At 35.6% G+C, this 14,536-nt stretch overlaps 1 protein-coding gene across 1 annotated transcript in view; it reads right to left on the bottom strand.

Moving 5' to 3' along the window:
- LOC123533588 (putative tricarboxylate transport protein, mitochondrial) overlaps window positions 1-14,536 on the bottom strand; it is a 42,434-nt gene that overhangs the window by 1,833 nt on the left and 26,065 nt on the right. Inside the window, exons 2-6 of the mRNA XM_045315291.2 lie at window positions 13,574-13,784; window positions 9,821-9,906; window positions 5,155-5,292; window positions 4,401-4,621; window positions 577-650 (exon numbers count right to left, since the gene is read on the bottom strand). Of these exons, the coding sequence (XP_045171226.1) occupies window positions 577-650; window positions 4,401-4,621; window positions 5,155-5,292; window positions 9,821-9,906; window positions 13,574-13,784 (730 nt within the window). The remainder of the gene's footprint in view (window positions 1-576; window positions 651-4,400; window positions 4,622-5,154; window positions 5,293-9,820; window positions 9,907-13,573; window positions 13,785-14,536) is intronic.

Genomic DNA, 14,536 nt, shown 5'->3' with positions numbered 1-14,536 from the left:
CCCCCTCGAGTTTCCACTTTATTTTCCTATTAACTGCTGACTGCAGTTCTAGAAAGTCCCACCTCTTACTGAGTATAATAAATTATATTACATTCAAAAAAAGGAAACAAAATTGATGTTGAATATGAATGTCTAACAGAAGTACCAGTTTATTTGTTTTTTTGTTTCTGTGGGGTTTAACGTTGCACCAACACAAGTATAGGTCATATGGCGACTTTCCAGCTCTGATGGTGGAGGAAGACCCCAGGTGCCCCTCTCTGCATTATTTCATCACGAGCGGGTACCTGGGTAGAACCACTGACCTTCCGTAAGCCAGCTGGATGGCTACCTCACATGGAGAATTCAACACCCCGTGTTTGGCTCAAACCCACATCGGTGAAGGGCAAGTGATTCTAAGTCAGCGACCTTAACCACTCGGCCACAGAGGCCTCAAGTACCAGTATATAGAAAATATCTTTATCATTATATACTATAAATATTTTTTCTACTGTCAAAATAAACAACATAGTCTTCCTTGTAGAAACTACAGACACCATCAGCTGGAGACATTTAACGAGGAGGCAAAAATCAACTTACGCTCTAGGTCCCTCGTGTTTAAATATCTGGATAGCACAGTCTATTGTTCCCTTGTATTTATGTGCATCTAAACCCTGTAAAATTGTAGTAAAGAGAGTGTAAAATAATCTTATGTACACCATGACCTCAGGATAAACAAAAAAAAAATCAGCACTGTTATTCTCTAAAATTACATTGCATTTTTTAAGGCAGTTCAACTGACTAAAAGAGGTCAGTTCATAGCCATTTCATAACAAGAGCTGTCCATAAGACAGCCAATGCTCCAAATGTTGTCCCAGAAGCAGGAATAATACCCTAAATGTTAAAATATCTATAGTTTCAGTTTCAATCAAGTATCTGCATTAGTTTTGTGATAGTAACTTGCATGGAAATTGTCACCAGAAGCTGTAAAGTTCAGAAGGGGACATAATTTTGCAAAATACACATCAGAGTTATGGGACTTGATGCTATCACTTAGTTTTATAAACCCAAAGAAACATATTATGAAGTTTCAGTTCAATATTTGTATAAATTTTTGAGATAGTTACTAAGTCTTGCATGCAGGATTCCAAAAGGGGGCGTAACTTGGCCAAAATACATGTCAGAGTTACGGGTCTTGCCCCAGTGAGGTTTGCAACTGACCAATAAAAAGAAAAAACAAGTGAATGAAGTATTGCCATGCAATACAAAGTCCCCTACTGGAAGGCACCTAATTTTTTCTACTGCAGTATAACATAATGAACTGATATCTGTCAATGATGTATAAACAATATTGTACTACATATACAATATGTTATAACATTATAACAACACACTTGGATTAAAATGTGCATATATAAAAACCCACAGTTGTTTCCATATTGAATTTTTTTGGCTGATTATAAAAATGTTATCATGTAAGTTATTTATAGTAACAACAAAGGGAAATTAATCTTTAAAAAAAAAAAAAAAAAAAAAAAAAAAAAAAAAAAAAAAAAAATTAATAATATAAGTCCACAAGAAACTCTTTACCAAGTAGAGATAGGTCAAAATACACCTAAAAATTGGATGTAACATGCATGCTGTACCACAGAAAAGTGGTCTCGATTTTTCTCTACTGCCAGTAATAAAAAAGTTACAATAAAATCTATTTATAGTAACAACAAAGGGATGTAATTCTAAAAACAAGGGTGCCTCATGGTGGTGAACATTTGGTCCAAGTTACATCAAAATCCCTCCATGCATGAAGAAGAAATGTTCCATACAAAGTCATTCTTGAATTTGACCTTTGACTTCTAAATATGACCTTGACCTTAGACCTAGGGACCTGGTTCTTGCGCATGACATGTTGTCTCATCCAGGGGAATATTTGTGCCAACTGATATCTAAATCCTGCTTTGCATGACAAAGTTATAGACCGGACAGGAAAAAAATCCTCTTGACCTTTGATCTCAAAGTGTGACCTTGACCTTTAAGCTAGGGTACTGGGTGTTGCGCATGACATGTCGTCTCATCATGGGAAACATTTGTGCCAAGTAATATTAAAATCCCTTTATGGATGGCAGAGTTATGGACGGGACAGGAAAAAAACTCTGTTGACCTTTGACCCCCAATTGTGACCTTGACCTTTGAGCTAGGGGTCCGGGATTTGCGCATGACACGTCGTCTCATCATGGGGAACACTTGTGCTAAGTAATATTAAAATCCCTTGATGAATGTCAGAGTTATGGACCGGACACGAAACAGACCCTGTTCATGCTATGTTAACATTTGACTGCTAAGTGTGACCTTGACCTTTGAGCTAGGGGTCTGAAAGTTGTGCATGACATATCGTCTTATTATGAGGTACATTTGTGCCAAGTAATATTAAAATCCCTTCATAGATGGGAGAGTTATGGACCGGACAGGAAAAAAACCTTGTTGACCTTTGACCTCCAATTGTGACCTTGACCTTTAAGCTAGGGGTCCAGGTTTTGCGCATGACACGTCGTCTCCTCATGGGGAACATTTGTGCCAAGTAATATTAAAATCTCTTCATGGATGGGAGAGTTATGGACCGGACAGGAAAAAAGCCCTGTTGACCTTTGACCTCCAATTGTGACCTTGACCTTTGAGCTAGGGGTCCGGGATTTGCGCACGACACATCATCTCATCATGGGGAACATTTGTGCCAAGTAATACTAAAATCCCTTCAAGGATGAGAGAGTTGTGGACCGGACAGGAAAAAAGCCCTGTTGACCTTTGACCTCCTATTGTGGCCTTGACCTTTGAGCTAGGGGTCTGGGTTTTGCGCATGACACGTCGTCTCATCATGGGGAACATTTGTGCCAAGTAATATTAAAATCCCTTCATGGATGACAGAGTTATGGACCGGACACGAAATTGCGGACGGACGGAATGACGGAATGACAGAAAGACGGAATGACGGAATGACGGAAAAGAGCATTCCTATAGTCCCCAAAACTGGTTTTCAACCAGTAGGGGACTAATAAGTTTCAAAGCTTAGTTTATTATGCCTTTAAATGATAGCTATAGAAACTTGCATGCAAAACTTTAACCAAGGTGTGATGCTGACTCCAGGGAGAGTAAAATATCTCGGACTATTCTTAGAATAGTCAAGCTTAAAATGGAGTCCTTGTGAACAAAATCAACATTCTACAAAAGAATGGGTAGTGCGGTGTTTTATTTTTTTTTAATTTCTAAAAGAAATACATTTGATATCTTTCTATGTAGGAATGACACATTTTTTCCTGTATTTTTTCATGGATGTTATAACAGGAAATAAGCATGTGAAATTCTATTCTAGCATGAAACATGCAAAAACCTATATTAAATAAATACTATGTTGATATGCATTCATTTCCTCTCAAACTTGATTTAGTTATGCCCTACAGGGCCTTTATAGCTTTATGATTCTTTGAGGAATGCACATTACAGGTAACAAGCTCACAATATATATGCCAAAGACAACAAATGAGCCGCGCCATTGGAAAACCAACATAGTGGCTTTGCAACCAGCATGGATCCAGACCAGCCTGCGCATCCGCGCAGTCTGGTCAGAATCCATGCTGTTTGCTAACAGTATCTCTAATTCCAATAGGCTTTGAAAGCGAACAGTATGGATCCTGACCAGACTGCACGGATGCGCAGGCTGTTCTGGATCCATGCTGGTCGCAAAGCCACTATGTTGGTTTTCTCATGGCGCGGCTCACATCACATTTGATTTTTTAAATAAACTCTACTTATTAAGCAGACCAGTTGTCCATTTTATATATTTCATTACTACAAGCCCATGAAACTGAATGCAAATAATATTACTTCTTTAAAGATCAATGAGTGATCAAAGAGTGTGCATTTTCTTTTAGGCTGGACTACACTAAATCCAGCTGTTCTTAATTTCATATATAATCCACTTACTTCACATTTTCTAGCATATATATCAGATTATCAGAGACTTATATTCCCATAAAGAACTATATAGGAAAAGAAAAAGGGGTGTTTAAACTTTTATATAAGAAAACTTCAGTTCATTAAAAATACAACCCACTGAATTTACTCCTTTTTGCCTCTTTCAAACCTCATTTTGAGACATAAAATTCTTACTCCAAATTCTTCATGCCAATTTTGACAGAATGCTACACAGAGATACTGAAATGTGCTAGAGTATTAAAAAGAAAACACTGTTTAATTGAATGCTTTTGCGAAAGAGCACAAGAAATGGAAGAAAGATTAGGGACTATTTATTTTGGACTACTTGAGACTCTAGACCTGCAGAGGCTTACATTAGATTTGGTAGTGATCAGCCTTTATATTCACAAAATTGCTACTTCAGATTTTTACTAACAACTAACAAATTTCTAACACACCTGTAATCTAGTTTTTACAACGTCTATTGGTGTATTTCCATAAACGGAACAAGCACCAGCAAAAGCACCAAATGCCCCAACAACAAGTGTGGGCACCTTTTTGTTGTGGTCTTCCCCTCTATACCAATGTTTCAAAGTCTCCATTACAAAAAATCTTATCGCTTGATTACTGCCTTGTTTTAAAATTGTTGGTATTAATCCTTGATATATGCCATGTATACCTGCAAAATAAACAGTAAGACTTAATACATGCGTATGCTACATGTAAAATAGTTCTTGATATATGCCATGTAATAGATATGTTGTGTAAATCTGCAAATGCATCAGTAATGCTTGATTTATGTCGTGTTAACAAGTAAAATAAGCTGACCCCTTCATATATTTGTTGATTATTACTTCACACCAACAAAATTATATGGTCATATGGTAACATTTCAGCTTTTGATGGTGGATAAAGATCCTTGGTGCCCCTCTGAGCATTATCTGAAGCACACACAGGCATCTGGATTGAAGAACCAACTTTTCAGCTGTATCATGTTTCCTTACATGAAAGAGTTCTACATTCAGAGATGCCGTTTCAGAAAGTTACTTGATGTCAATGACCTTAACGACTCAGCCATGGAGGCCTTAATGTTTCATTTAAGTCTTCAAGTAGCATTTCTTCAAATTTATATTGTAGCTTATTGAGATAGAAATTACAGCTGCTTGTTCAGTCCTGACACAACTGGAAAGATAATAAAAAAAAGACTTTTACCTTCTGCTTTTACAATTTCCCTTATACCATGAAAAAATCCTCGAAATTTTGGGTTTGCTGATGTCTGGTCGTTTATAAATTTTACTTTAATAGTTTCCATAGGAGTTACTGCAAAAATTGCTTCAGAGATACCAGCACCTGTTAAAGAAAACTGACATGTAAGCAAAGTTATAAAACATTACATAAAACAAGAGGGTCATGGTGACCCTGGATCACTCAATTGAGTAATATCAGCTACATGTTTCAAATGTTAAACTGATGATTTTCAGAAAAATTCTGGAAGATTTTCCGATGTACAATCAAGTAACCCCTGGGGCGGGGCCAATTTTATCCCGGGGGTCATGATTTGAACAAAGTTTGTAGAAGTCTATTAGGCAATGTTACATATCAAATATCTAAGATCTAGGCCTTCTGGTTTATTTTTAACAAATTTATGAAGATTTCCCTATGTACAATCAAGTAACCCCTGGGGCTGGGTCAATATGACCCTGGTGGGGGGGTCAAGATTTGAACAAATTTTGTAGAGGTCTACTAGGCAATGCTACATGTCACATATCTAAGCTCTAGGCCTTCTGGTTTATTTTTAGAAAATTTTGAAGATTTTTCTATGTACAATCAAGTAACCCCATGGGATGGGGTCAATTTGATCCCGGGGGTCATGATTTGAATAAATTTTGTAGAAGTCTACTAGGCAATGCTACATGTCAAATATCTAAGATCTATGCCTTCTGGTTTATTTTTAGAAATTTTTTGAAGATTTTCCTATGTAAAATCAAGTGACCCCTGGGGCGGGGTCAGTTTTGACCCCAGGTCATGATCTGAACAAATTTTGTAGAGGTCTTCCAGGCAATGCTACATGTGAAATATCTAAGCTCTAGGCCTTCTGGTTTATTTTTAGAAATTTTTTGAAGATTTTCCTAATGTTAAATCAAGTGACCCCTTGGGCGGGGTCAATTTCGACCCCGGGGGTCATGATTTGAAAATATTTTGTAGAGGTCCACTAGGCAATGCTACATGTCAAATATCTAAGCTCTAGGCCGTCTGATTTATTTTTTGTTTTTAATTTTGAAAATTTTCCTGTAGTTTATGTAAAATCAAGTGAACCCTGGGGCGGGGGTCATGATTTAAACACCTTAGTAGAGGTCCACACGGCAATGCTACATGTCAAATATCTAAGCTCTAGGGCTTCTGGTTTTTGAGAAGAAGATTTTTTAAGATTTTCCTATGTAAAATCAAGTGACGCCTGGGGTGGGGTCAATTTTGATCCCGGGGTCATGATTTGAAAAAATTTGATACAGGTCCACTAAGCAATGCTTCACACCAAATATCTAAGCTCTAGGGCTTCTGGTTTTTGAGAAGAAGATTTTTAATGTTTTTCCTTTCGGTTGCCATGGCAAACAGATTTCTGCATGGAATTCAATTCTTTGAAAAAATTTTGTAGAACTTCACCCAAGCAACATTCCTGTGAAGTTTGGATGAAATTGGCCTAGCGATTTATGAGGAGATGTCGTTTAAATAAAAGTTTATGGACGACATACGACGGACGGTGAGTGATCAGAATAGCTCACCCTGAGCCTTTGGCTCAGGTGAGCTAAAAACAAGAAAGTAGGTCAGTAGGTCAAGGTCATAGTAAGGTGACCCATAATTACTTGGGTACATCAGGTAAATAAGATTAAACAGTCTAGGAAATATGATCTGATAATTTTTGAAGTATTTTTTCCTACATAACTCGTATAACAAGTGACCCCCAGGGCGGGGCCTCTTTTTATCCCAGGGGCATAATTTGAACAATTCTGTTAGAGGTCCATTAGGGAATGCTACATACCAAATACCAAAAGCCTAGGCCTTGCAGTTTCAGACAAGAAGATTTTTAAAGTTTTCTCCTATATAAGTCTATGTAAAACTTGGGACCCCCAGGGTGGGACCTCTTTTCACCCCAGGGGCATAATTTGAACAATCTTCATAGAGGACCACAAGGCAAAGCCACATACAAAATATCAAAGGCCTAGGTCTTGTAGTTTCAGACAAGAAGATTTTTAAAGCTTTTTCCTATATAAGTCTATGTAAAACTTGGGACCCCCGGGGCGGGGCCTCTATATATCCCAGGGGCACAATATGAACAGTCTTCATAGAGTACCATTAGATGATGTCACTTGCCAAATATCAAGCCTCTATGCCTTGCAGTTGTGGACAAGAAGATTTTTAAAGTTTTTCCTTTCAGTTGCCATGGCAACCAGAGTTCTGCATGGAATGAAATTCTTTTAACAATTTTGAAAGGGGACCACCCAAGGATCATTCCTGTGAAGTTTGGTGTAATTCAGCCCAGTGGTTTTCAAGAAGAAGATTTTTTTAGAAAATGTTGATGGACACACGACTGACATCGCACGACGGACATTGACCGGTCACAAAAGCTCACCATGAGCCTTTGGCTCAGGTGAGCTAATAAAAGAAATATTAGGTTCATAGAGCTGTTCCCTTCGTTATTGACTGATACAGACTTGTTCCCCTTAATATTGTTATCAATTTATTTTATTAGACGTCAAAGATATTTTTCGAACTACAAAATCACAATGAAGACATTGTCACATCAAAATTATCTGCTATATTATTAATGCACTGGTTATATGGGCCATTCCGCTGAACAAATCTATAAACGGACAAATAAATGACAACTTCCCTACAAAAAGTGGATTAAAATCAAAGGCCTGAATGGCCTGAGTCGGCTAATGATTGATGTACTGACAGTATAGTCTACCAGTTTCAGTTTGTTTTTAGTTTTTTTTCTTAAAATTTCATAACACAGCTCGATATTTACCCAAAATATTATATCCGGATACGATTACACTTTTCTCCAGTTTGAACAATATATTTTACAAATTGTGATGATACGAAGACATTTAGCAGCAATTGGCAGTATCTGACATTGAAGTTTACGGTTAAATTACCTCTTATTTAAATCTTGTCATAAAAAAGTTGTTTCATTTCGCCAAACATAGACGATCTACTTTCGATTTCAAAAACTACAAGAAAATACAATTTAATGTTTCGCCGATTTGTTTATTTCTCGAAAAATAAGAATTAAAATCATTTTTAATATCTGTAGTAACTAAACAAACCAGTAAGAGCTTCTTCTTCCGATAATTTATCCGTTTACTGACTGCAAAATTCATGTGTGTGTGTAGAAACCCACGCAAAGTTTATAGAAATCATACGATGCGTGTATACGTTCAATGTGGGAGAATTAAGGCTGATCGGGATCGGCTATGTTACCTAACGCATCCAGATGATTCAGATTTTGTTTTTAAAAAAGCATTGTGTGCATTTCTGTAATTTTATATACGTTTAGAAATTATTAGACATGCGTATTTGCATTATTTCTATACGTAATTTACGCTAATACGCATCTTATCTGGAGCCCTGTGGAACTATTTTTTGTCTTTCGCTGGATGTTACGCAAGCTTTGTAAGCCTGCGCAATTCATAAAATGCACATTTATGCTTAATGAGTTACATTCGAGTATTGCACAATTACAAGTCATAAATATGACAGATTACATCGTATATTGGTCATAGCAAAGGGAATTCACGCAACTTAATTTCATTCTTGCAGTGAACTGTTTGAAGTTTGAGAAATCTAATGGAACTACATCGCTTCACTGTGTTATTTGGTCCATTTAGACTTAGAGAATCGCTGGATAGCAAGGACTCGTCAAAACGATTACATCGTTTAGCCGACTCAAAAAATCATCATTTTTGGTGGGGTTAGTAGTTTTAAGCTCTTAACAATTTAGCTAACCAGGTGAGGCGAATCATGCTCCAGCTACTTTAAAAATATGCTTTTACAAATTTATGTAGTTATTCTAGACAATAGTTTAGTCTGGCCTTTAGTTAATACAAAGAATAATTTAGTCTGACCATTAGTTAATATGATCGGATTTCTTGGATTTCTAACCACTCTTCAAGGAACTAACAACTTCCAAACATATAATTATCTGAAGTGAACCACAAATGACCTTTGACATTCTACTTTCAATCTGCAACAGTTACTATCAGCCAGTCAAAAAAGCAATATATCTGGCTGTTTAAAGTAGGTGGCTGCTTAACTTATAATTAGAACAAAAAGGCAGTTTGGTTAGTTACCTGACTGGCTGCTCAAGGCAAGTGGCTGCTAGATACAGATGGCTCATCTATATCTACATTTATATCTAGAGCCTCCATGGGGAACATGACTTCCAATCTGGAGGTTGTAGGGTTGTGTCTCTGGAACAAGGTGTATGTTCTTAATGGTTCGATTGTATGTGTACCAGTATATACAGAGTGAATTCTGTATTGGCCAATCAGTTAAACTGTCACTGTATTTTCAGAATTCTACATTTGGCTTTTTCTCTCACAAAATGAAAGTGGGTGTTGGAGAATAATGGATCAACCATCAACATTGATTTCACATTATCTTTCCACCTAAATCTATTATTATAGCTTTTTACAGGATTCTCAGATACCAAATTTGGTGCTGCTTTCATTGAACTGCCTCCAAATGGTTATTTCCAGCAATTCATATGCCAAACTGCCATCATTCCAAAATTACACCGCCCTAAGTACCATCTTATGCCAGACAGGGGCTCGTAAAATATTTACAACATTGTAACAACTCTAACATAGAAACTAACCTAAACCACACAAAACTCTTTTATGGGGTGTTAAATGTCCTTTATCATCACAAACGTGTCTTTTTAATTCTTCAAACATACCAAATCTGTAAAATACAAAATGTTATGATACAAAAAAGTATTAGTAAATTAGAGACTATAAATAAATGACTAGTCACATTGTATCTAAAAGCAGAGACCTTTATATTTTCTGTTAAGACGCTATTGGCAAAATTTTGCTACCCCATCACATCTGATTGCTATCAAAGGAAATTTTATAGAATGCTTAGTAAAAGGGAAACAACTCTGCTAAACATGTTTTTGACCTAACCTCAGGGCATTTAAATGCGTTTGATTGATGTGCAATAATAATCTATGAATCTACAGTTCAAGGTAAGATGCACTTTCAGCAACAAGAAATCACATGTTTTTGATAGGGGGTGACACAATCACATGACCATGAAATACTAAATGTATCAAAATTTTGTCTTGTGTTGTAAATATGCCAGCATAGAGCTATTAAAGGTGGTTAACCAGATTTTGGTCAAGTAATATATGGCTATGTTTGAAACTTTAAGATCTGATCATTTACACTTTAATACCTGTGTTCACTTAGTGCTTCATACAAATAAACACTGTCACTGGAAGTACTTTAAAAAATTAATATTCCTATCCTGGTTGCCAAATCAAGATGAATTATTGTAGCACAAGTAAAAATTTGATAAACATACTTTGCCTAAGTAATGGTATAAATAAAAGAACTATTGTATCATATTTGTTAAAGTATGTTTTTTATTACAACTATATATTTAGCTGAAATTTATTAGAAATGCAAGTTTGTAAATTATAATTACCTCCCTTTGCCTATCTTGGTTGTACACAACTAAATAAATGAATTCAGAAACAAGACATACCGGTAGTTTCAAAAATTGCCTTGTAGGTCAGAATGTTGAAACATTCAGATGCAAATGTAAAACTATAAACTAAACTGAAATAAAGAGAAATAATCAGCTTTGTGAATAATTTCATATTAAGGGCAGGTAATTACGAAATTTTATTAAAATCAATAAAACGAATATTTGTAACAGAGATCTGGTATTTTTGTACTTTACATAAATCTCTAACAGAATATACAAAAAGTAAAAAAATGTCATAAAATATTGCTTAAATTAAAAAATTTGTCTGACCACCTTTAAGAATAAAATACTATATACTACATTATATGTCAATGAAATATGCTGATGAGGTTTATTCATAAATAAATGAGCCATGCCATGAGAAAATCAACATAGTGGGTATGCGACCAGCATGGATCCAGACCAGCCTGCGCATCCGCGCAGTCTGGTCAGGCTCCATGCTGTTCGCTTTTAAAGCCTACTGGAATTGGAGAAACTGTTAGCGAACAGCATGGATCCTGACCAGACTGCGCGGATGCGCAGGCTGGTCTGGATCCATGCTGGTCGCATACCCACTATGTTGGTTTTCTCATGGCACGGCTCAAATGTAAATATTGCCAAGCGAACAATTAAACAAAGTAGGTCAAGTCAGATATAATTAATATTGTGAGTACACAATACAGATGCCCTAGTAAAATTTAGAATTTCGAAGGACAATGACAGCAGGATTAAACTTTCTTGTATAAGTTTAATATGTCTAAGTAAAAAGGGGCATAATTTTGTAAAATATGAATCAGTGTTACGGAAACTGACTCTGTGAGGTCATTTTATGATGCTAAAGACTTGTATACATTTTGAAATCATTCAGTCCATAAGTTGCTGAGATCCTGGCATAAATGCAAATCTTTCACCGAAATGTCAAGAGTTAAAAAGGGGCATAATTCTGTTAAAATATAAGTTAGAATTATTGAACATGCCTTCTGAAGTCATCTACTGATGCAAATGACTGTGTAGTTTGAGAACAGATCTTACTGAGACACCTGTCAACATGCAGTTTTTTGTGATGCAAAACGAATGACCAAAAACAGCTCAACTTTTTGAAAAATTAAAAAAATCACAGCCTTTTTCCAGTTTATCATTAAATTCGTTATCTGTTTCTTTTTATAAATATATGAGGTAAAAACACTTAAGAAAGTTTCAAATGCATTACTCTATCAGGACAATGATAAATTTCTTCTTATCAAAAATCAATTTCATGAAAGGGAAAGCTATTTTCATCTTCCTTTTCTGAAGGAATTCCTTTGGAACAAATTTCCAATTGTAAAAAGGAAATGATATAAAAAGTCTATTGTAAATATCATGAAACATTTTGACATGAAATGGCTATATATCTAGTGGGATGAACATTGATTTTGCCATAAAAAAGGTTATCAATCTTTTGTAGAATTGGCAGTACAAAATGATAAGGTTCCGCGGCTCTATATTGATTCTGTACAATATTTCCTAAAATCTCAGACGCCAAATTATAGTTCCATGCAAATCCTGCTGCTTAAAGACATTTAATTAATGAGCCCATCTGATCGTGAAATTGGGATTCTAGTTTTAGATAATATTAGCCTTATAAAAAGTTAGCTTGTTTTATTTTCCATTATAGGACTTGGTTCTACAATTTAACTTTTCCTCTGCTGTGTATGACTACACCATGTAACTCAATCATTCTTAGATTCTTTGAATCTGCTGCAGCTAGAGGCAACCATCTCTACTTGGCCATGGAGACCTTCCTAGACTTTTCAGGAAAAAACTGATTCTCTGAGATACTGAAAAAAATGTTCATTTTTCGAATCTGCTTTGCCTCTGTGGCTGAGATATTCAAATTAGCCAGGCCGTCTCTACCTGGCCGTGGAGTCCCCTTCTTGTCTTTTCATAAAATAGTTATTTCTCCGAGATACAAATAAAGCCAGGCCAAATAAAACTATGCAAGTGGTTCTTTAACTGGTAAATTGAGAAACATTTCTTATTATAGGTAAGCAAAGTTATTCTTATCTACAAATATTTTTTATTTACTTTTTATCACCATATAAGTTATATAGACAGAGATGTAATATCTTTTCGGTGTGAAATACTGCACCTTGATCTTTAACTACACAATTTAAACAGTTTGTTAATAGTATGATGCAAGAGTTTATCTTTAAAGCAGATTTCAAATGTGCAAGCAAAAACCTGTATCGTGAAAAGGAAAACAATTTTGTTCTTTTTCAACTAAAAGGGAATCAAACCTTTTCCATAATATTATCATACCATACACATACTCTATTTGTTTTCCAAAACAAAATAACTGTGGACTAAAGTAAAGTAGCTGGGATTTATGCTGGGATCACTGTGAAATTATTTAATTTTGTGGACATGTAATTTCATGTTTTGGGCAAAAACAACTTTTTCATGCGTATACGAACTTGTGGATTACAACAAAAGAATAGAAAATTTTCCTTGGATCTATTTCAGTTATGTAGCAGCAGCCATTCAACCTATTCAGTGTCCCAGGATTCTTTATCAGTACTGACCTCTTCTCCACAAGTAACTAACAACTTTCCCACACATAAAAAAACACAGGTGCATGGGAAATGAATGACCGCTGTCACAGAAGCAATTATCTCCCTTAGTGCTACACTTGACTGTTGAAAAGAAATGCTTTACTTTTCGATTTTGGTTCCCACATTAGTCTTAAATCTCTGAAAATAAAACATTTTCAATCACTAAAATCTAATATCAAACTATAAAAAAAACCCCAACAGATTACTCAAAGTGGTCCCTTTGCTGTAAACGTAATGGGAGATCACTGCATAGGTTATTAATTTAACGTGATGTTTCTGGTACTTACCTTACTGCAGATTTAGGTATAGACCCATATAAAAGCACTGGAAGACCCCTATAAAGCCCCCTAAAACCATAGTCTTTAACAGTCAATTGAACACAATTTACAGGTCCAGTATATCTGCGGGCTACGCCCGATCGTTCGTCTAACTGAAGCTGTGTTTTCACATATTCTGTAGGGAATGTTATACATATTTCTATTCCACCTGTGATACCACCTGAAAATAGAAAATAAATATTCATCTGAACAACAATTAAACAAGTGAATGAAGTATTGCCATGCAATACAAAGTCCCCTACTGGAAGGCACCTAATTTTCTCTACTGCAGTATAACATAATGAACTGATATCTGTCAATGATGTATAAACAATATTGTACTATATATACAATATGTTATAACAAAACACTTGGATTAAAATTTATATATATAAAAACCTACAGTTGTTTTCATATTGAATTTTTTTGGCTGATTATAAAAATGTTATCATGTAAGTTATTTATAGTAACAACAAAGGGAAATTAATCTTTAAAAAAAAAAAAAAAAAAAAAAAATCAGTTCAAAATACACCTAAAAATTGGATGTAACATTCATGCTGTACCACAGAAAAGTGGTCTCGATTTTTCTCTACCGCCAGTAATAAAAAAGTTACAATAAAATCTATTTATAGTAATAACAAAGGGACGTAATTCTAAAAACAAGGGTGCCTCATGGTGGTGAACATTTGGTCAAAGTTACATCAAAATCCCTCCATGCATGAAGAAGAAATGTCCCGTACAAAGTCATTCTTGAATTTGACCTTTGACCTCTAAATATGACCTTGACCTTAGACCTAGGGACCTGGTTCTTGCGCATGACATGTTGTCTCATCCAGGGGAATATTTGTGCCAACTGATATCTAAATCCTGCTTTGCATGACAAAGTTATAGACCGGACAGGAAAAAAATCCTCTTGACCTTTGATCTCAAAGT

The sequence above is a fragment of the Mercenaria mercenaria genome, chromosome 12, assembly GCF_021730395.1.
Source record: "Mercenaria mercenaria strain notata chromosome 12, MADL_Memer_1, whole genome shotgun sequence".
Lineage (NCBI taxonomy): Eukaryota > Metazoa > Mollusca > Bivalvia > Venerida > Veneridae > Mercenaria > Mercenaria mercenaria.
The sequence above is the reverse complement of the archived record's forward strand: the minus strand, read 5'-3'. Positions and strand labels throughout refer to the sequence as shown.